The 21,436-nt window shown below is 38.5% G+C and overlaps 1 protein-coding gene across 3 annotated transcripts in view; it reads right to left on the bottom strand.

Annotated features, from left to right (window-relative positions):
- Nucleotides 1-21,436, bottom strand: part of PDE6B (phosphodiesterase 6B) — a 37,965-nt gene that overhangs the window by 2,455 nt on the left and 14,074 nt on the right. For all 3 annotated transcript variants that reach the window (XM_087926397.1, XM_087926396.1, XM_087926398.1), the window contains exons 10-21: nucleotides 20,682-20,825; nucleotides 19,640-19,705; nucleotides 18,209-18,355; nucleotides 15,878-15,985; nucleotides 13,685-13,794; nucleotides 11,422-11,509; nucleotides 7,936-8,036; nucleotides 6,055-6,162; nucleotides 4,679-4,742; nucleotides 3,999-4,073; nucleotides 2,549-2,632; nucleotides 406-559 (exon numbers count right to left, since the gene is read on the bottom strand). In XM_087926397.1, the coding sequence (XP_087782523.1) occupies nucleotides 406-559; nucleotides 2,549-2,632; nucleotides 3,999-4,073; nucleotides 4,679-4,742; nucleotides 6,055-6,162; nucleotides 7,936-8,036; nucleotides 11,422-11,509; nucleotides 13,685-13,794; nucleotides 15,878-15,985; nucleotides 18,209-18,355; nucleotides 19,640-19,705; nucleotides 20,682-20,825 (1,249 nt within the window). The remainder of the gene's footprint in view (nucleotides 1-405; nucleotides 560-2,548; nucleotides 2,633-3,998; nucleotides 4,074-4,678; nucleotides 4,743-6,054; nucleotides 6,163-7,935; nucleotides 8,037-11,421; nucleotides 11,510-13,684; nucleotides 13,795-15,877; nucleotides 15,986-18,208; nucleotides 18,356-19,639; nucleotides 19,706-20,681; nucleotides 20,826-21,436) is intronic.

Below are 21,436 nucleotides of genomic sequence, written 5' to 3'. Positions count from 1 at the left end.
TATCAATGAGGATGAATGAAATGGGATGGCTAAACTTTCACAAGTTTTATGTAGCAATTTCAATAAAGGATAAAGGATGTCCAATAAAGGACAACCATGTTTCTTTGAAATTTATCCATACTCTATGTATATAAGCAACTTGTTTATAAATTGTAAATCATATTATGTCTTCCATCCATTGAGCAATTTGGGCCATAAATTAGTCTTTCCAATGTAGAAGGAACCTCTATTCTTGCCTTAACCATAGCAAAATAAACAACTCCTCCTGTATTTAGGATACTCTGATATTTTAATAAGTTTTATCAGAATTTGCTTTCTCTCGCACTATTCATATCATGTTACATCAAGCCAGTAGCTGGAAGGAGAAAGAATATTAGAGACCCCAAGTTTCATTTCATTTCTAACCTCCAGGAGCATCTGTTTTTGGGTCCTTCTTCTGTTCTTCCTGCAAGGCGGCCATCTTTGCTTCAGATGCATCAGCCAGAGCTTTCCACTCTTTGCGGTTATTGAGCAGTCTTTCATACATTGGCAGAATTTCAGGGTGGAACTCTGAAAATTCCTACATGAGCAAACAATAGGAAGAAGAATCCCAAGTCAAGGGTCTCCAAGTCCTTTGGCAAAGACTTGAGCCTCCTGCAGTGGTTGTAGCCTTGACCAGTCCCTGTAATATCTCCTTGTTACAGGTAGTTTCAACTTAGGGCCACAAGTGAGACCAAAATTTCTGTTGCTAAGCTGTTGTTGGGTGTGCTTGGATCCATTGTACAACCTTTCTTGCCACCGTTGCTAAGTGAAACACTGAGGTTATTAAGTTCGTAACACATTTGTTAAGTGAATCTGATTTCTACATTGCGTTTGCTGGCCAGAAGGTCACAAACAGGAGTCACATGACTCAGTGACACTGCAAACATCATTAACATATCTATGCTGGTTGACGAGAGTCCGAATTTTGATCAGGTGGCTGTGGGGATGCTGTAACAATTTTAAGGGTGAAAAATGGTTATAAGTCTCTTTTTTTCAGTCCTGTTTTAACTTTGAACATTCACTAAATAAATGTTTTTAAGTTGAAGCCTACCCATATAGCTATTTTGAACTCAGTTGCTGAAGCCATTGTCTTCCTATAAAGCCTGAACTGTATGAACGTCATCAGCCAAACATTTGGGGGATAAATGTGGGTCATTTAGCTGTATGATTTTGATTTGAGGAACAAGGATAAGCTTAAACATGATTTGGGGCGTAATTTCCCTTATTCGTTTTGAGGAGTTCCTCAGGAAAGCGAATTCCATTTCATTGTCATTTCAACCACCTTTTTCTTATAAGCTGCATTAAGCATCTGTTACCCAGCAAAGATCTATCCAGGGTCAAAAGCATAATTTGCTTCAAGAAAAGATGGCTATCTTTAAGAATAAAACCTTTAATTGGAAATAAAAGACATTTTTCTGTTTTGCTTGATGATTTGCTTATTTATTGCAGTCATTGGAAATCCTAAACCAACCCTATCATCCATTCATTAAGAATACTTTCCACAGAGAATAATATCAGAACCTGAAGCACAGATCTCTGGAAGACAAGATATTTTAGAAAGGAAGCAGTGAAGCTCTCTTGCTGATAGCCATTTTCGAGATTGCAAAAACATTTTTCTCAAGCATCTCAAAACGATAGGCCAGTTGCCTTCCACACCTAGCAATGCAAATCATTTGCAAGTTCAGTTACGTAATATCAAACAATATAAAATGAAGATACATGAAGTGCAATTCTTGCTGTTCTCTGAAGTTCTCTGCTTGATTGTGGACAGTTCACTACCCATCTAGGTAACATCATCAGTATGGGAGAGTGTGGGTTTTTTTCATGTTTATATATAATAGCTTCCACTTTTTGTGGGAGTATAGTTTTGGGGGCGTTTTTCTGGTCCCTACTTTGAGATGGCTCATTTTCAAACTTAATCCTTTTTTCAAATTTCATCAGATTCTGTTTGTTTTTGGAGAGCTGCCTTGTTGACTGAGAAAGTCCAACCCATTTATACAATTTCTTTCCAACATCCCACTGGAGGGGATAGAAAGCTCAGAAAATGCTAGAATGCAACTCTAGATTCTCATTTTTAAAAATAGTGAACAAAAAAATGTTAATTAAAGGAAATCGAAATCTGCCTTCTAACTCCCAAAGGATTTGTACTAAGGTGCCGTAAGCAGACATATTTATTGTTGGTGATAAAAATATCTGCCTCAACCAAGTATAAGCAACCTAATGCCATCCAGATGGTTTGGATGACAATTCTTATAATCCCTTGCTCATGTTTTCTGATGGGAGATGAAATCCAAACCACCTAGAGCAGGGGTCTCCAACCTTGGCAACTTTAAGCCTGGTGGACTCCAACTCCCAGAATTCCTCAGCCAGAAAAGCTGGCTGGGGAATTCTGGGAGTTGAAGTCCACAAGTCTTAAAGTTGCCAAGGTTGGAGACCACTGACCTAGAGGGCCTATGAGGTTTTGTACAGTGACTTAAACTTTGTAAAGGTTCCTGGACCTAATAAATCAGATCATTAATCCACTTACCTTGTATACAAACGTGCACACAAAGTCAATGAAACCAACTTGAAGTTTGGGGAGCTCAGCAGCTTTTCTTCTGTCCATCATAGGCTAGGACAAAATAGCAGTGGTTGTTTTTGAATAGACACATTTATTAAATCCTCTTAAGGAACAGAGTTTTGAAGTCTGAACTCTAGTGTTGTCATGAAACCTTAGGGTTTAAAACACACTCAATACAGGTAGTGCTTAACTTACACCCAGCCCAAAATTTATGTTGATATGTGAGACATTTGCCCCATTTTATGACCTTTCTTGCCACAATTGTTAAGAGAATCATTGCAAGCCGTTAAGTTAGTAACATGCTTGTTAAAGAATCTGGCTTCCCCATTGACTTTGCTTGTCCAAAGCTTTCAAAAGTTGATTGCATGATCTGGAGACATCTCAACCATCATAACTATGAATCATTTTCCAAGCATCTGCATTTTGATCACATGACCATGGGGATGCTGCTACGGTCGTAAGTGTGAAAAAAGATCATAAATCACTTTTTATCAGTGCCATTGTAACTTTGAACAGGTCACTAAACAAACTGTTGTAAGTCAAGAACTACCTGTAATGAGCCTCGTAACTTCTGTGGGATAAAGAGAACGATCCTAAATCAATCAAATGGAAAAAGGAAAATAATCAGTCTTGGGGGCGGGGGAAGAGCTCATCTCAATCAAGTTTACTTTCTTCTCACATGAATGGCTGTTATTTACTCCCATCATGGCAAAGGAAGAAAAACATTTCTCTGTGTATATAAATTTGGGTGACTTCCATTCAGTGACCACATTTGGTTTTGAAATTGGGTGAACTTCAGGATCAAATGATCTACAGAGGAGAGAGACCATCTGTCCTTGAACCATTTCTTCTCAGGGCATATCAGGAAAAACAAGGGGAAAAAAAGTACTAGTAACATATATACTAATAACAATAGCAATAGTGCAACAGAATAAGTTTAACTAAGTTTATCTTTATGTTAGCTTATTTGTAATGCTGTTGGTTATATCGGCATGCTTATAGTTATAAACCATCTTTATGTTTAGTTCATACATAACAAGAATCTTAACCCTAACCCTAACCCTTTGCCCATTTTAATGAGGAAATATTAGAGTGAGAAAGATAAGTCTTTTTTCATCTTCATCTCTCTTTGACCATTGAAATGGGGTGAAACTATTGTTTCACTTGGAAAGGTCCCAAAATAGCTTCGACTATATATTCTAGCAAGGCTTTTATTTCAAATGTCCTGCAGGGCTGATGCCCACCAAACCAGAATTGAGCTAACTCTGGCTTTTCCTCCTGCTGGAAGGACATTTGGAAAGGAGGGCTGCCCACAGCACAGGATTTCACCTTCTAGGATTAGAAAGGTTAGCGGGGGGAAAAAAAAACAGAAGAAGGCAGGAAGCAAATCAATGACTATTTTTTAAAATGAACTTACAATAGGCTGTTGTTGAAGTACAGACATTTCCAGATCTCCCTGTTCCCAGAATTCAGCTGCTACAAGTAATGCCACCTGCATATGGGGGGAAAAACTTTTATGATGTTGGCATTCACATTTCACAACTCTTGTTTCGTCCTATAAAATCATCACTATTAATTCTAACACTTGGAAGCATTCTATGTGTTTGCTTCTCTTCCCTTTTTTCTTTCCGAGATTTATGCGTATGTAAGACCATTGTTGTCCATGAGATTTTAAACCTTTAACATTCGTACTGCATCACTTAATCATCTTAAACAACCTGAGATTATTACTTGTAAAAAACAAACCCCAGACGTCTGGAATATAATACTTTTTCACATCTGACTTGTTAAATAGATGTGTTACACCAGCTGTAAAATGTTTGGGTGGAATTTTTACCTGAGCTCCATCATCTAGAAGACTACAAGTGGATGTTGGAAAGACCAAAGCGATTAAGAAAAAAACCCCACAATATAAAGCTTATATTATCTTATTGGGGCAGGATCCAGTCTTTTCTTTATGCTGTAGGGTCAACCCTTAACATTTTGTTGAACACTACAAAGATGAAATGATTCAACTCTATGATAAGGAAAATGCACAATTCCGCAGATTGCTCTTAACATTTGAAGAAAAGACACTGTGTGTGAAAGGCACCTGACCTTACTCTGGATTTCCCAGGGTTTTGCAATAGCGGATAAGTCACAGGCGGTCATCATCATAGCCCTGTAGAGAAGAAGCCAGAAGGGTACAGTGAGGAAATCTGTGCTTCTCTGTCCATTCACATTCACCCAAGCAGCAAAACCATTGCAACAGAACAAATTTCCAATCAGCTCTCCAAGGGAGATACATTCAGATCCTTGCGAGGGTACCCAGAAGAACTGAGCCAAAAGGAACCCATTGAAAAACAGGGAATTGTACCTTGGGAGAAAGCTATCTAGTAGAGAGGAAAGAAAGATGGCTCTGGAAGGCTTAGATACCTCCATCAGGTGAGTCTTAGGGTTCTGTATCAAAGTGCTCACATTGTTCTATTGGAATTAAATTACTTTTTTTAAATGAGTTTGAATTAGAAATGGCACCTTGGTATGTTAAGAAAATGTATTTTCCTTCCATGACTCAGAGTTCATATCATAGTCCTACACATGTATAAGTTTTAGAAAGGACTGGACAAAACCTTATCTTCCCAAGTATATGCTGATGGTCAGTATGCATGCGTGTATGTAGCCTCCAGGTAGCCTCTGGCCAGATTGTCCAAGTTCTTTAAGGTTTTATGACTATTATATTTTAATTTACAGCAGTACTAGGAGTGTTAGTCCCAAAAGGCAGCTTTTAGAATTTTCTCATTCAACCCAAATGACTTAAATGACTATAATGCAATCCCTCCTAGGGAGATTTAACATCACTAATTCTCAACTTTCTATATCCTAGGCCATACCCACAACTCTCTGAAAGAACCTACATTCTCATCAGATAGCCAATTTTTACAAAAAGACCCAATATGTACACACACACACACACACACATTGTCAGGGCTCCAACAAATCCATCCTCATTCAAATCAAAAGTCTCTAGCCGCATCTCAGAGAAAAGTAACTTGATTTATTAGGAGTGGCCATGTTGGCGTAAGCTGATGCAGTCAATACTAAATTACATCATACATTTCCCCTTGACCCTGGTCTTCCCCCCACCACCCGCTGGATGTGACTTCTCCAATGGGACATATCCATCTCCAAGAATCATCCATCATGCTCTCCAATACCCTTCTTATGCTCCGACAACTTTGGGTTACCGGGGTGATTATCTAGGCATTTAAGGAATGCCTTGTTTTCCCCCACTCCCTTTTTCTGGCAGCTAAAAAGTCCAAAGGGGTATCTTTTTAGTTGACACACATATCTATATGTATTTATGCCTATATATACATACCCCACATACAGATAGACCGAGTTTAGTACTAATATTTAACCTGATATAATGTGCCATTTTGTGTTTTTCATTGTTGCCATTTATATGTTTAGGCTTTTAAAAAGAGATCACTTACATAATAATCTCTTTCTTTGTGGTTTCCAGAGACAAATATTCAACCCACTTTTTCTGATCATTGTAGGTCTTCGACTGTTCAACTATTTTCTGAAACATTGTTCTCTTTCTTTAAAAAAAGATTGCAAATGGCAAACGAATAAGAAAAATCAATGTCTTTTTTTGTAGCTTGAGCACCATCAAAATTCACAGTAATTTTTTAGTAACTCAACAGTATAAGCACAAGTCCTAGAAGGAAAAGGAATTCACAGGGGCCTCTTGGGCTCATTTCATTCTGATGTAGATTCCACACCATCACCTTACCTATTAAAAATCAAACAAAAACTCCCTTTAATAGATAGATTGTCCATTGGATTAGCCCTAATATTGAAAGTGTGGAGCAGAATTTGCTATCGATGAAATATAAGCAACTTCCTGTTCTTCAATGCTTAAGCTGCATACATGTCTTGATACACCCTTGAATATGTCAAGAAATCAGGGTCTTCCTTAATATTTACACGTTAATGCTATTCTGGGAGAATAAACCAATTCAATCCGTAGTTTGACTTTCCCCAGCACATTGAAGCTATATAGACTGCACTGTATGTAGAAAACACCACAGTGTGATGTAGTGATTAGGGTGTTGGACTGAGATCCGAGAAGCATCCTTGGCCATGAAAGCTAACTTTTAGCCAGTGATTTTCTCAGTCTTACCCAAAGCACAGGATACTGAGGGGATAAAATAAAGGAAACTGACATGAAACTTGCATATTTGAGCGTCTAGTGCAGGGGTGTCAAACTGGATTTCTTTGAATGCTGGATCAGCATTGTAGTTCTCCTCCAGGGGTTGCCTGGGAGGGGGGGAGATGGGATGGACACCAGTGGTGGGATTAATTTTTTTTTACTACTGGTTCTGTGAGCGTAGCTTGGTGGGCATGGCAGAGGAAGGATACTGTAAAATCTCCAGTCAGATGTGGTATTTGCTGGTTCTCCAAACTACTCAAAATTTCCACTACCGGTTCTTCAGAACTGGTCAGAACCTGCTGAATACCACCTCTGATGGACACCTCTTGAAGGACCTTGCCACCAAAATGGGGCGTGGGGGACTGTTAATGCCCCCCCCCCCGCACCTGATTTTGGCTACCAGAGGCAATGCGGGCCAGTTCTTTGCTATTTCCAGGCTGGCCCCATAGGCCAGATTTAAGAACCCCGTGGACAGGATCTGGCCCACAGGCCTTGAGTTTGACATTCTTGGTCTGGTGGAAAGAAAGATAGCAAGGGGTAAATTCAACACTATCTGACACTTTAGGGCTTATATTCTTCTCCAAATTATACTTCAGATCCTCCTTATTGAGCAGAACCTAATTAGAGCAGACCAATTTTTTACATTATACAGGCAGTCCTTGACTTACAACAGTTCATTTAGCAAACGCTCACAGTTACAACAGCACTGAAAAAAGGGGAGTTATAACCATGCTTCACACTTAAAATCATTGTAACATCCCAGCAGTCAGGAGATCAAAATTCAGATGTTTGGCAACTGGCTGATATTTATGACCTTTGTTGTATCCCAGGGGGATGTGATGTCCTTTTATGACCTTCTGACAAGCAGTTGGGATGCCAGATTCACTTAACAGCCATGGGACTAACTTAACAACTGCAGTGATTCATTTAAGAACTGTGGCAAGAAAAGTCATAAAATGGGGCAAAACTCACTTCACAGCTGTCCCGCTTAACAACAGAAATGTTGGGCTCAGTTGTGGCCGTAAGTCGAGGACTACCTGTACTGAAACTACTTTGCTATTTCTTTCTTATTTGTGATGTTTCACTCAAAATGTAGCATTCTGAAGAACTGTGTCAAACAGGTGGGTTTGCTGTAGTAATTAATACATGATTCACTTACTTGAAATACAGTGCTAAATCGGTGGCTATAATGGCAATATCCATTAAGCGATTTACATGTTCATACTGCCTCCTGTTGAGATTCTGATAGATGTTCAGGGACTAAAAGGGAGAAATACATAAATCAGTGGAAGATTGAACCTAACAGGCATCATGTTGGGTGCCTCCAACTTTTCCTAATGGTATCTTTCTTTAAAGCCTAGTTGTCAAGTGCAATAGACCAAGGCCCCACGTTAAGTTCCAAAATGATTTATTGGTCATGCCTATGCAGCAGGAATCTAGTCAACTAATAGCACTATTTTGGCACTAGTTAAGAATTAACTGTATCCAGGGGGCATTGGACTTAGATCATTGGTGGCTATTAGCGATGCTAGGTTCTAATAAACAATTTGGTTTCAGAAAAAAACTATCCTGTAATCTGCCACTCTTACACTGCAAAAACATATGGACTACACAACTCGATCAGGGCAAAGCAATAGACGCAATCTACATAGACTTCTGTAAAGCCTTTGATTCAGTGGTACACAACAAACTACTCCTACAACTAAAATCTTATGGTATCTCTGGACACCTACATAACTGGATAAAAGCATTCCTGTCAAACAGACAACAAATGGTCAAAATTGGGAGCGCCCTATCAAATTCTGTACCTGTCAACAGTGGTGTCCCCCAAGGCAGTGTTTTAGGACCAACTTTCTTCATACTCTACATGAATGACCTCTGTGATCATATTAAGAGCAACTGCATCCTCTTCGCTGATGATGTAAAGCTATTCAACACCACAGACAATACTACTATCCTCCAAAAAGACCTTGACTATGTATCAGAATAGTCAATCAAATGGCAACTTCAAATCTCAACAAATAAATGCTCTGTCTTACATATTGGCAGAAAAAAATCAGAAAATAAAATACAAGCTAAATAGTCAAGACCTTGTTGAGGATCCAAACTTTGTCAAGGACCTTGGAGTACTCATCTCAAATGATCTAAGTGCTAGAGCCCACTATAATTACATGGCCAAAAAGGCAGTAAGAGTTGTTAATCTAATCCTGCGTAGCTTCTTCTCTGATAATATCACACTACTAACTAGAGCATGCAAAACATTTGCTACACCTATACTTGAATACAGCTCATCAGTCTGGAACCCATATCATGTATCTGATATTAACACAATTGAAAACATCCAGAAATATTTCACAAGAAGAGTTCTCCACTCCTCTACTCATTGCAGAATACCTTATGCCACCAGACTTGAAACTCTAGACCTAGAAAACCTAAAACTACACTGCCTCCAGTCTGATCTAAATATAGTATATAAAATCATACATTGCAATGTCCTACCTGCAAATGAATACTTCAGCTTCAATCATAACAATATAAGAGCACACAATAGATACAAACTCAAGGTTAATTGCACCAAACTTGACTGCAGAAAATACAACTTCAGCAACAGAGTGGTCAATGTTTGGAATACTCTACCTGACTCTGTGGTTTCTTCCCCAAACCCCAAAAACTTTAACCTTAGACTGTCTATTATTGACCTCACCCCCTTCCTAAGAGGCCTGTGGGGGGGCATGCATAAGTGCACTAATCATGTCTACCATCCCTGTCCTATTGTTTTTTATTTTTCTTATAAGTATCTATCTCATGTATTCAAAACTACAGTATATTTATTCTTATACCTGTACCTTGTAAGTGATTGACAAATCAAATAAATACTAAATACTAAAATTTGACTTCATCCCCAAGCTCTGCTCCCTCTACTACAATTGTATAATTTATATATCAAATAGATTGTCATGCTCCTGTTAGAATCTGACTCTGAGGGAGAGGAGGAACAGCTGACAGGGAATGGGAGTGTGGCTCTGGAGGTTGTGGAGGAAACTGGGGAAGGGCAGAGGCTGGCTGGGCATTCAGAGGAAGACCCAGGCCCATCCCCTCTTCATCCTAGGACATGCAGGGAGGAGAGGATAAGGGAGAAATGTTTATGGCGTGGTCTACAGGGGAGGAAAGGGCCTTGATCCCCTTCACGGGCTGCAGCTGTGAGGACCGTATAAAAGGACAAACTACTCATAGGCCAGTGCTGGAAGCAAAGCGTGAACATATTTCTAGTCTATCAGTTCTTATCTGAGTTCTGGCGTCCTTCCCAGTGTGTGTATTTCGATATCTGCAGAAGTCTTCAAGCCCTTATCCTGCCTTGTCTCATTAATTCTTCAGTGTGGTTTGTGTTGTTGTTTTTCTATTTATAATTTATATGTATTTTGAGTTTGAACAGAAGTTTTTCCTTTTCACAACTGTTTGTGTGGGAGTTTTTTCACTAGTCAATGATAATTGGATCTTTAAAGCCAAGTTGGAATTAAAGGAACTGCACCTGTTTTTGTGGCTTTGTTGTTTTTGTATCCCACCCTGGGTCATCACATAGATACTGAGAAGATATACTAATTCTTTTTCATAGGTTCAAGGCTTAAACATTTATTTCTTACACAGGCAGACAGACAGATATAAACACATTATAATCTCATACTTTATTGTGGGCTTTTACTGATGGTTTTCCAGAAGCCAATGAAAAGTGATCAGATTAACTGAACTGATTAACTGAACTTGTATTCAATGATCTCTCCTCTGCTACTATGTGCTAAGAATATAGAAAAATGTAACTAAACACCTTTATCACTTGGAAAGAACAATATAAAGATGAACAAGTTGGATCATGTTATGATACTCAACTTTCCCTCTACCTCAACTTTCACAATTTCTATTTTTCCACCAATTGATCCATCATTCTGAAACTACTGAACAAGAGTTTTTACTGGTGTTTTATTCAGATAAATTATTTCTTAAATGGGTAGGTACATTTTGGGTAGTTCTCCAAATATTTTGCAGACTCAATTTTGAAGTGTCCTGATGCCTCTCATTCCTTAGGACACTTCTACCAGTTTGCCATCTGTTTCAGTCCCATCTCCTAGCTGAAGATAATTTTCTTCACTTTTCTCAGCTTGAAATGCTGCTTTCCAAGTGGCTGTTGTATTAATTGCCCTCATTTTTAATTTTAGTACTGATAATCTAAATTTTGAAATAAAGTGCTCTAGCATAAATTCCCAATTAACTGGCTTAAACGATCCATTAATATTAAGCATGTGTGTGTCTTGAACCATCTGATAAAATGATTAATTGAACCTGGTAGTTGTTGAATTGTTAATGAGCCAATTTTATTTTCTATTAACAGTATATTAACATGGGAGTTAAATGCAGTCTCAAGGTAGGCTATGCTACTTGGAAGCTGAAAGAATTGACTTTTTTAAATTCTGCATCTGAGAAGGAAAAAGAATGGATGCTTTGATGGATGCTTTGTCATTGGTGCAAAGTTTTAAACCAATTATCAATTCCAATAAAAATTTGAGTTGTGTCTAATACCAATCACCGTTTCATAAAAGCAAAACATGGATCCACCCAATTACTTCTGCCATTCAAAATATTGATCACCCACCTCCTCTGAGAGCAGAAATTTGCCAAACTCCAAATGGTGTCTCTCTAGAATGGATGAGCCATGAAGTTTTGCCAAGGGATTTTGAGATCTGTTAGCAAACACCAGAGAGGATTAGAGAATGGAATCATTGCGAGAATGCCAAATACTTCTTTATTTCTATCCTCAAGCTTGCAAACGATTGCTTTGGGACTGGAAGTACAAGAACAGCAACCAGATATTGCTCGAATCTTTGATGAAGAAAGCTCTTATTAAAATTATGATTTCCCTGAGTTGTGCTATAACTATTTTATGATACATTTTATTATGGTTCATTGGTTTCAAGACACTTTACAAAGCTATTGATAACATGCAAACTACACAGAACTGGAACAATGAGAATATCAGCTATAAAATTTCTAAGCCGCAAAAACAGCAAACAGATATTTAAATACAAATATACTTTAGAAGCATATATTTCACCATGGCACAGCTGAATATCTACTGTATCATTCTTTTTCTGCATCATTCTTTATGCAAGAAGGGATACATTCATGTGAGGAAGGCCTCAACTTTTTAAAAATGGTAGTTTTTGAAGTTTTTAAATATATCTAGGGATGCTATAAGCCATCAGAAATAGGAGCAATGCTACAGCTATCAGATCTGGGCTGCAAAATCTGATGACTACAAAAAATATTTAGGAACCCTCTGGTGCCATCTAGTGATCCTCTGGAATGGATTATTGCCTCCCACATCTGGTGGGTGTTGACAAGGTGTGTCCATGGGGTTTAGGGTGTCTGGAACCCCTGCATCAGAATTTTTCTGCCTCGTTTCACTTTTCTTTTAAATTGAAGGCCATCATGTTGCTAAACAAGCGCCATTCACCCCTTCCTCCCCAGTACCATCTTTCCCAGAATGCCTCTCAGAAAATAAAAAATATTCACTGAAGTGCAACCCAGTGTTGTACATTGTCTGGTGAGCTCAAGAAAAAGGCTAAATGAGCATCATTTCAAATACCCCTTTATTACAAAGCTGAGCCCACTAAGGAAGAGAGTGGACCTTGGCTTTAGCATGGTGCTTGCTTTTACTTGTATGGGAGCAGGGAGGAGCACTGTGAGTGGATGCTTCTGCCATCACAAAAAGGGTTTTGCTCTTTGAGAATTTGTAATGGTTGGAGTAGGGATGCGGTGGCTCAGCGGCTAAGACGCTGAGCTTGTCGATCAGAAAGGTCGGCAGTTCAGCGTTTTGAATCTCTAGCACCATGTAACGGAGTGAGTTCCCATTACTTGTCCTAGCTTCTGCCAACCTAGCAGTTCGAACGCATGTAAAAATGCATGTAGTAAAATAGGAACGACTTTGGTGGGAAGGTAACAGTGTTCCGTGCACCTTCGGTGTTTAGTCATGCCAGCCACATGACCACAGAGACTTCTTTGGAGAGCGGCTTTGTAATGGAGATGAGCACCGCCCCCTAGAGCCAGAAACGACTAGCACGTATGTGTGAGGAGAACCTTTCCTTTACCTAATGGTTGGAGTTGTCTTTGGAGAAGGTGAGGAACTAAAATACTTCTTGAAGAGCTGGGAATTATTTCTACACAATTGAAAGTCTTGTGGGTATGCAAGAGGAAAATCAAATGTTTCTGAAATCCAGTAGTTAACTACCCTGTTTCTCCAACAATACGGCCTCCCCCAGTAGCAAATCCCAGCATGTTTTATAGGCATGAAATGAAATTAAGCCCCTCCCCCCAAATTAAGGCCTATATTAAAAAATGCGAAATGGGGGGGAATGGTGGGGGGCTTGTCGTTAGGAAATACTTTTGTTGCACACCTGGATATGGTGCTGCCTGCGTTGACCCCGATACGAAGTGTCCCACCAACGCCGAGATCAACATCCAAGCCGTCGCTGCCCACCCGCCCAAAGATGCAAGGGGGGTAATTAAGTCACCCCCCAAAAGATGGCCTAGCCATTTTGGGGGGGCTCAAAAAAAAAAAAAAAAGACCCAGCCTTATTATATGAGAAACACATTCGTATGGTTTGTTTCAGACTGCAATTTCTTAGGTCCGGTTTGTTGGGGTCAGTTAAAACCAAGTGATAGAAATCCTAGAACTGTCACTGAGAAGCAGCATGTGATTCTCCATTAATGTGTAAGTGGACACCAGCAGTTTTTCTTATGTGCACGAAGAATCATTTGACTTTGGGGGGAGCAGCCTGTAGAATTTAATATGAAATCTATTCTGAAACAACAGATCCCAATATAAATTGCATTGATAATAAAAGAAGAGCACTTACTTCATCTGATAAAGATTGTTAGTTCCTCGGTGGTCAATATCATGACACAAAGCTGCAGTGACCATGGCAAAGGCTTCAAGATCTGTGTAGTACTGCTTCAATTTACCTGTCTGTATAAAGCAAAACTCTCAGATTCCTTTTTTTAAAAAAGACCATCAGATTTAGCTTTTATTTTGTTAAGAGACTTTAAAAAAAACACCATACAGGCTGAATTTTCATTGCTATTCATATAACAGGCTATCTTAGTTTTTTGCATTAAAATTAAATGAAAGTAGAACTTGCATTCAAAAATGTTAAAAGAGCTTGCATATTTGTGGCCATCCGTTTGTAACCCATAAAGCCCTTTCCAGAATCAGTGGAACTAAATATTTTGGTCTTTATTTTGCCTTTTGTGTGTGGGTGTAATTGAGCATATTTTAAGAATCAGAAGCCTTGAGGATGCTTAACTAACTCATCTTGACATTCCTAAATCTGCATCCAAATAAAGATAATTGCCACCGAAGTGCTTGAAATATTATGACTGTGATTTTTGTATAAAACGCCTTATCACCTAATCTATATACATACATACATACATACATACATACATGTTTTCTTAAGTTTTCATGGGTATTTATATGTATGGTATTCAGCTTTGTTCGGGTATTTTCCCACATCATTATAGTTGTGCTTTTAAAGTTGTAGCAATGTTTACTCGGAGCCAAGCCGCACTAAAAGCCTCCAATAAAGGAAACACAATGTTGCCAGCCAATCAAGACAAAAAAAAAAAGCTACAAAACAGACAGAAGATATTAGAAGCACCAATCAAGCAAAACACAGCAAACTCCAAGACCAATAAACACAGACCAAAACTCCCAACCAATCAGGATGAAGAAAAAAACCATTCTGGCACAGCAGTAGGCTAGCACCAAATTTAAAACAGAAACGGCTGTGAAAGTCTGACTCACAGACAAACACAATACAGAAGCCTGATGATGGCAGATGAGATTCTGCTGAAACGCTGCTACAACTTTAAAAGCACAACTATAATGACGTGGGAAAATATCCGAACAAAGCTGAATACTATACATGTAAGTACCTGCGAAAACTTAAGAAATATATATATATATATATATATATATATATATATATATATATATATATGTATGTATGTATGTATGTTTTCTGAGGTTCTCGCGGGTATTTGTATGTGGATCTTTGGTCTGCCTAGATACTTGAATCTTACGCGGAGAAAACCCAAACAACCAAAGATCCATATATATATATATATATATATATATATATATATATATATATATATATATATATGTGTGTGTGTGTGTGTGTGTGTGTGTGTGTGTGTGTGTGTGTGTTTATATATACATACACACACACACACATATATACATGTACATGTACATATACATATACATATATAAAATACCACTCACACATCATCACAAAATCTCCAGAACCATAAAACCTATAAATTTGGAATTTGGCACGTACGTTCCTCTTGGCTTCAAGGATTTTTTGAAATCACCATCAGAGCATTAGTATTTCATATGTTATTATTAACATGCTCTGATGCTAAGAAGTTCTACACCCCCTCCCCTCCTGAAAAGAAATCTGTTTCAAATGCAAAACACAAGCAGAGGAGAGGAGTTTCAGTTTCAGTTTTAGTTTCACCGCAGGAACCAGCTTTAGTACAGAACAGTTGAGCTGAGCTACGCCCAGGCTCCTTGGTGTCTCCTTCTTGCTCACATAGCAAATGTTATTCCAGTTTCCATGTTTCAGTTTCCAAACAACCCACAACTCTCTCACACACTGACAGGATGCCAGATGAGTACCGGTGGATGCTGGAAGGCAGGGGCACATTTTTTGCCCCCTTATTCCCCCCCCCCCAAAAAAAACTAAGCCCAGTCACATAGTTTCATAGCGAAGCACGGGTATAGAGTTAGTTTCTTGATAAATGATGGAATATCTGAACCTGGGCTCTTAAGCCAGAATGAGGTTGGAAAATCTGAGCTAAAAATTGTTGTAGATACTTAGACAAATCAAGAATTTCGGAGTGGAGTGAAAGATATGAATTTCACTGTTTTAAGGGCAAAGACAATTATATACTAGTTAAATGGTAGAAGTAAGAGTTTCATCTGGGAATGACAGTGGCTCTAAACTGAAACCGTCCCTACAGAAGGCTCCGTAAAGACGTACCATAAGAAGGGTAAACATAGTCTGTGCAACATTGAAGCCATGGCGCCAATTGTGATAGGTAATCTTTCGGTAACCCTTACTGACTGAAAAAACAAATCTTGCCAGGACCTGTGAAAATAAAAAGAGTTAATCAGTGTAGACCAGTTTTATGTGCCACAATTTTCTCAAAAGGAGGAAAGAAACTGCCCCCTCCATCCCCCAAAAAGTTTCTTATCCAATTTTTGGTATTCAGATGTTCAGGAGAAATATATTACATCTTACAACAGTTGATTCAGTGACAGTTCGAAGTTACAAAGGCAGTGAAAAAAGTGACTTATGACCATTTTTCACACTTACGATTGTTTCAACATAACCATGGTCACATGATTTACATTCAGATGCTTGACAACTGGTTCATATTTATGACAATTGTAGTGTCCCAGGAATCATGTGGTCACCTTTTGCGACCTGACAAGCAAAGTCCATGGGAAAGCCAGATTCACGTAACAACCGGGTTACTAATTTAACAACTGCAGTGATTCACTTAACAAACATGGTGAGAAAAGTTGTAAAATAGAGCAAAACTCACTAACAAATTTCTCACTCAGCAACATAAATGGTGGACTCAATTGTGGTGGTAAGTCAAGGACTACCTGTACCTCTTTTTTCCTTAGTGACCCCGTAATTTATTTTATTCATTAATTTGGATCACTGATACCTGAACTGTGAACTTAAAATTTTGAAGCAGTTTATAATCTAAATCAGTGGCCCCCAACCTTTTTTGAACCAGGGACCGGTTTCACGATTATTTATTCTTCCACGGACCGGTACCTGAGTAACGCGAGACTCCACCGCCATCGGGACTGCTCTTCATTCGAAGCCGCCGCCCCGCTTTGACGAAACTAAGGCACGGGCACCCAAACGCCACTTTCCAACCGAAAACCCAGAAGCAACCGAAAACCTGGAAGCGCCGTCGAAACAAGATGGCGGCGCACAAACTTTGTGGCCCAGTAAAAAGTGATCCACGGACCGGTACCGGTCTAGGGACCGGTGGTTGGGGACCCCTGATCTAAATATAATGCATTAGGGCATACACATTACTAAGGAAGGCTGAAAGCATACACATGTTTTCTCCTAGGCCTCCACCTTCAATGGCCAGTTGGTTTCTAAATCTTGGGAATCCAGTAAGTTTCAAAAGAACTTTTTAGAAGCTTTAGAAGATGTTAGCCTGAAATGGCTACTAGGGAAGCCCCAATTTAGACTTAGTAGTTATTTATACTACTAACTGTCTCTCACAGGTAATTGCCAGATTGATGAAGATCCAAGGAGGATTTGGTAATCTTCCTGCAGATTATATGATGCCTTGCCTGGAGGCTTACAAAAACAAGTATGCAATTCAGTGGTGGGATTCAAATTTTTTTACCACAGGTTCTGTGGGTGTGGCTTGGCAGGGGAAGGATACTGTAAAATCATCAGTCAGAGGTGGTATTTCCCGGTTCGTCGAACTACTCAAAACTTCCACTACCAGTTCTTCAGAACTGGTCAGAACTTGCTGAATACCATCTCTGATGTAACTGATCATTAGCTAACTTCCAAGTATTGGTTGATTGGCATTTCCCTGTCCTCCACAGTTGGTCAAAAAGTGTTAGCCAACACTGATTGGCTGATGGATTGTATGCTTGTAAACATGTTGTGTTCATCTTGGCTTTCAAAAATAGATGGAGGAGAACAACCTGAAGAACCTCAAGAACCTATAAACTGCAATTAGAGATTTTGGGTAGAGAAAGTCTGGCCAGCTGGAATTTCCCAGGGGTTCTGGTTCTACTGAGAAGCGCAATCATTACCCAAGGAGCAGGATATTTCAAATCTACATGCAATTCTAAGATGCTCCTACTATCCCTCAGATAATTTACATTCAATATATGTATATGTGACTTCCTATTTCCTCTCTGTACAGATTTTTGTTTTTGCTTTATTTTGTACCACCTTGGTGGAATGGCTAAGGTTTTGGCGCATGACTTGGAACACCTCGGTTTAATTCTACTCTCACACGGGGAAGCCCACAAGATGACATTGGGATAAGTAACTGCCTCTCAACACAATCTATCCCCTAGAGTTGTAGGAAAATTTGGAGGAAAAAAGCGATAAATTCTGCTTTGAACTACTGAAAGAAAAGTGGGATATAATCCAAGCAGACAAATTCCTTTTAAAAAGGCAACTCATTTGTAAAAAGTTCAAAATGCCACTGTCCACTTAATAGTAGATGAGTACAAAGCCACAGTGTGCCCATTACTCTATTTTTTTTTAATTCTCCGCATTTGAAGAAGGGTCTGCAAAAATGTTGCCATTTACCTCCTGTGGAATTTGGAATTTTTTCACCACTCCAAGCTCATAATACATTTGAATGCCACATTTTACAAGGTCAAGTTCAGTCCATTCGAAATCAGAAAAGTGAAAGGCGTAGATTTCACATTCTTCTGGATCTGGAAGCATTTCTTTCTGGGGGCAAAAAACAAGTTTAGATTAGTTTAGTTTAGATCCCAGAGTGGAAGCGATAAGGCTTTGCTCTCTGAACTGCCATAAAAATAGTGGCTATGCTTGCATCTAATGCTACTTAATGAGTTTGCAAATAATGCAATGACTGAAATGCACCAAACTAAACTTAGTTCAAATAGACTTCTGTTCAACTCCTGTCCTGCAAAACAGCTTTGCCAGCATTTAATCTTACTATTCCAAGATCTTGATTTGCTAATGTTTGCAAAAATGGAATTGCAGTTTATGTAAGCTTTTGTTAATTAACCAGAGCTTGTGATCAATGATATGGTCAGACAGGAAGACAACTCATAGCTAGTTTTTTGGTCTGGATTTGTGTTGCATTTAAATAACTGTCTTGCCTGTTTCCGGATGTTTGTTTTCCTACCATTCCATCTCTAGTGTGTCATATGTTTGCATATGATTGTCCATTCCTGCAATGAGCCAGGACCAATATTTGTATTCTATGACTACTATGGACAAATGAGGTCAGTGTTTTCCTCAGTAATGTGTTTGCTTTTCTAAAAATGTGGAATATTTTTTTCTGTCACCATATTAATGCTAAATCTATATTGCCTGAGGTGAGCTGAGCTTCTTGATTCATGCGAAACATATCAATAAGTGAAATTGGAAAGTTCTCTTAGAGGAAACACTTTGCTGAAATTAATACTTTTTGCAAACAATTTTCATTATTTCGATAAAACCTCATGATTGAAATAGTGAGGTGAGTTTTCATTAAAGTCTAGAAAAATGTCTGTGATGAATAGGGTCAATCAATTTTTTTTGCCTTGTATCGTCTTTGTTTAATAAATTATAAATCAAATAATAACAATTGATATATACTTAGCTGAAGCACACTTTATATGTATCGAAGGAGACATATCAGGAAAGACAAACATCTAGGACAACCCTCTGCACAAAGAAGGCATCCTTATTTCATCCTGGATAGATGGTTGCCCAATCTTTTCTTGGAAACCTCCAGTGAGAGAGCACCCATAATTCCAGGAAGCGAGCTGTTCCACTGAGTAAATAAATTTCTCCTTGGCTCCAGGTTGGATTTCCCTTTGTCTAGTTTCCAACCATTGCTTTTTGCCCTGCCCTTAGGGCTAGGACCATAGGACATCATTATCTGCTTATGTAATATTCTCCTATGTAATGTGCAACCGAATAAAGGTTTCCCAGTTTAGATCCATAATCTTTAAAAGAAGGGCATGATACCACAATAAGGCATTCACAAAAACTGATACTCACTAGAAGTTCCATCAGTTCATCCTCTTCACATTGGTTCACCTCTTTGCCAAGCCTCTCTCTGGTTGGCTGTGGAAAAACACAAGCATGTTGAAGTTATGAGCATACAAGATGTATGTATTTTGCAATCTAAAGCAGCAGATGAATAAAACCTGCAACCTTCCAGTACTATCAACATATCTGACAATTTAATGATTTTCAAAACACACACACACACAATGCTTGTTATCTAATGGTGACAGATCTTATCTTGTAGCAAACTTTGTAGCACTCAAGATCCAAATAGTTCTCAATCCTTTAACAGTTAGAATAGAATAGAATAACAGAGTTGGAAGGGACTTTGGAGGTCTTCTAGTCCAACCCCCTGCTTAGGCAGGAAACCCTACACCACTTCAGACAAATGGTTGTCCAATCTCTTTTTAAAAACTTCCAGTGTTGGAGCATTCACAACTTCTGGAGGCAAGTTGTTCCACTGTTCTGCCAGGACATTTCTTCTTAGTTCTAGTTTGCTTCTCTCCTTGATTAGTTTCCCATCTATTGCTTTTTGTCCTGCCCTCAGGTGCTTTGGAGAATAGCTTGACTCCCTCTTCTTTGTGGCAACCCTTGAGATATCGGAATACTGCTATCATATCACCCCTAGTTCTTCTCTTCATTAAACTAGACATATCCAATTCCAGCAACAGTTCTTTTTATGTTTTAGCCACCAGTCCCCTAATCATCTTTGTTTCTCTTCTCTGCATTTTTTCTAGTGTCTCAACATCTTTTTTACATTGTAGAGACCAAAACTGGATGCAGTATTCCAAGTGTGGCTTTACCAGGCATTATAAAGTGGTATTAACACTTCATGTGTTCTTGATTTTCTCTCTCTCTGTTAATACAGCCTACAACCATACTGGCTTTTTTGGTAGCTGCAGCACACTGCTGGCTCATATTTAAATGGTTGTCCACGAGGACTCCAAGATCCCTCTTACAGTTGAAACAGAATTTACCAAGAAATAAGGAAATAGAGTGAATTAGAACAGAGCCAAATCTTTAAAAGTCATACCAAGAGCTCTTGAAGTTCCTCCTGGTCACATCGTACATGATAAAGCACCATATCCTGTGCAATGTCCTTTCTATTCTCCAATTTATTCATCTTATCATAAGTATCAGTGTTGAGGACAGACCACCCCAGAAACTGTGTTAAGGACTTGAAAAACAAAACAAAGATATTTTATTACTAAACAGGATTTTTTTTCTCTGACCATTTCTTGTTCTCTGAACTTTCAATTATTATTATTATTATTATTATTATTATTATTATTATTATTATTATTATTATTGTTGTTGTTGTTGTTGTTGTTGTTGTTGTTGTTGTTGTTGTTGTTGTTGTTGTTTTATGGGTTTGAATATGACCACTTTCCTTTTCATGTGTAAATGAAGTGCTCAAGGTGATGCCAGAGAATAACAAATTAAAAAAAAACCTAGCAGTAATATCAAATAATTTTTTGGATAGCAGGATTGATGATACTGTTCTGTTCAGTCATAATCTGTTAATAAAGTTGACTGTGTAAACCCAATAACTCATCCAGGAAGTTATGGGACTATTTCTTTGATAAGGAGTCCCAAATAGAATTTAAGCTCAAAATGAAAACAAATTACATATGAGGCAAAAAAACAGAAAGATAAGAGGAAACAGGAAGGATGAGAGTTTAGATAAGTGAAAGATATCAGGATAATAGAAAAGAAAAGCTTTTTTCCAAATTCGCATCCTGTAAATGTGTTTGAGGACATTTAGAGGATTATAACTTCCAAAATTCC

Source organism: Pseudonaja textilis, chromosome 2 (assembly GCF_049901715.1).
Source record: "Pseudonaja textilis isolate UNSWEBS1 chromosome 2, rPseTex1.2, whole genome shotgun sequence".
NCBI classification, from domain to species: Eukaryota; Metazoa; Chordata; class Lepidosauria; order Squamata; family Elapidae; genus Pseudonaja; species Pseudonaja textilis.
Note: the sequence above shows the minus strand (reverse complement) of the source record. Positions and strands in the feature narration are given on the sequence as shown.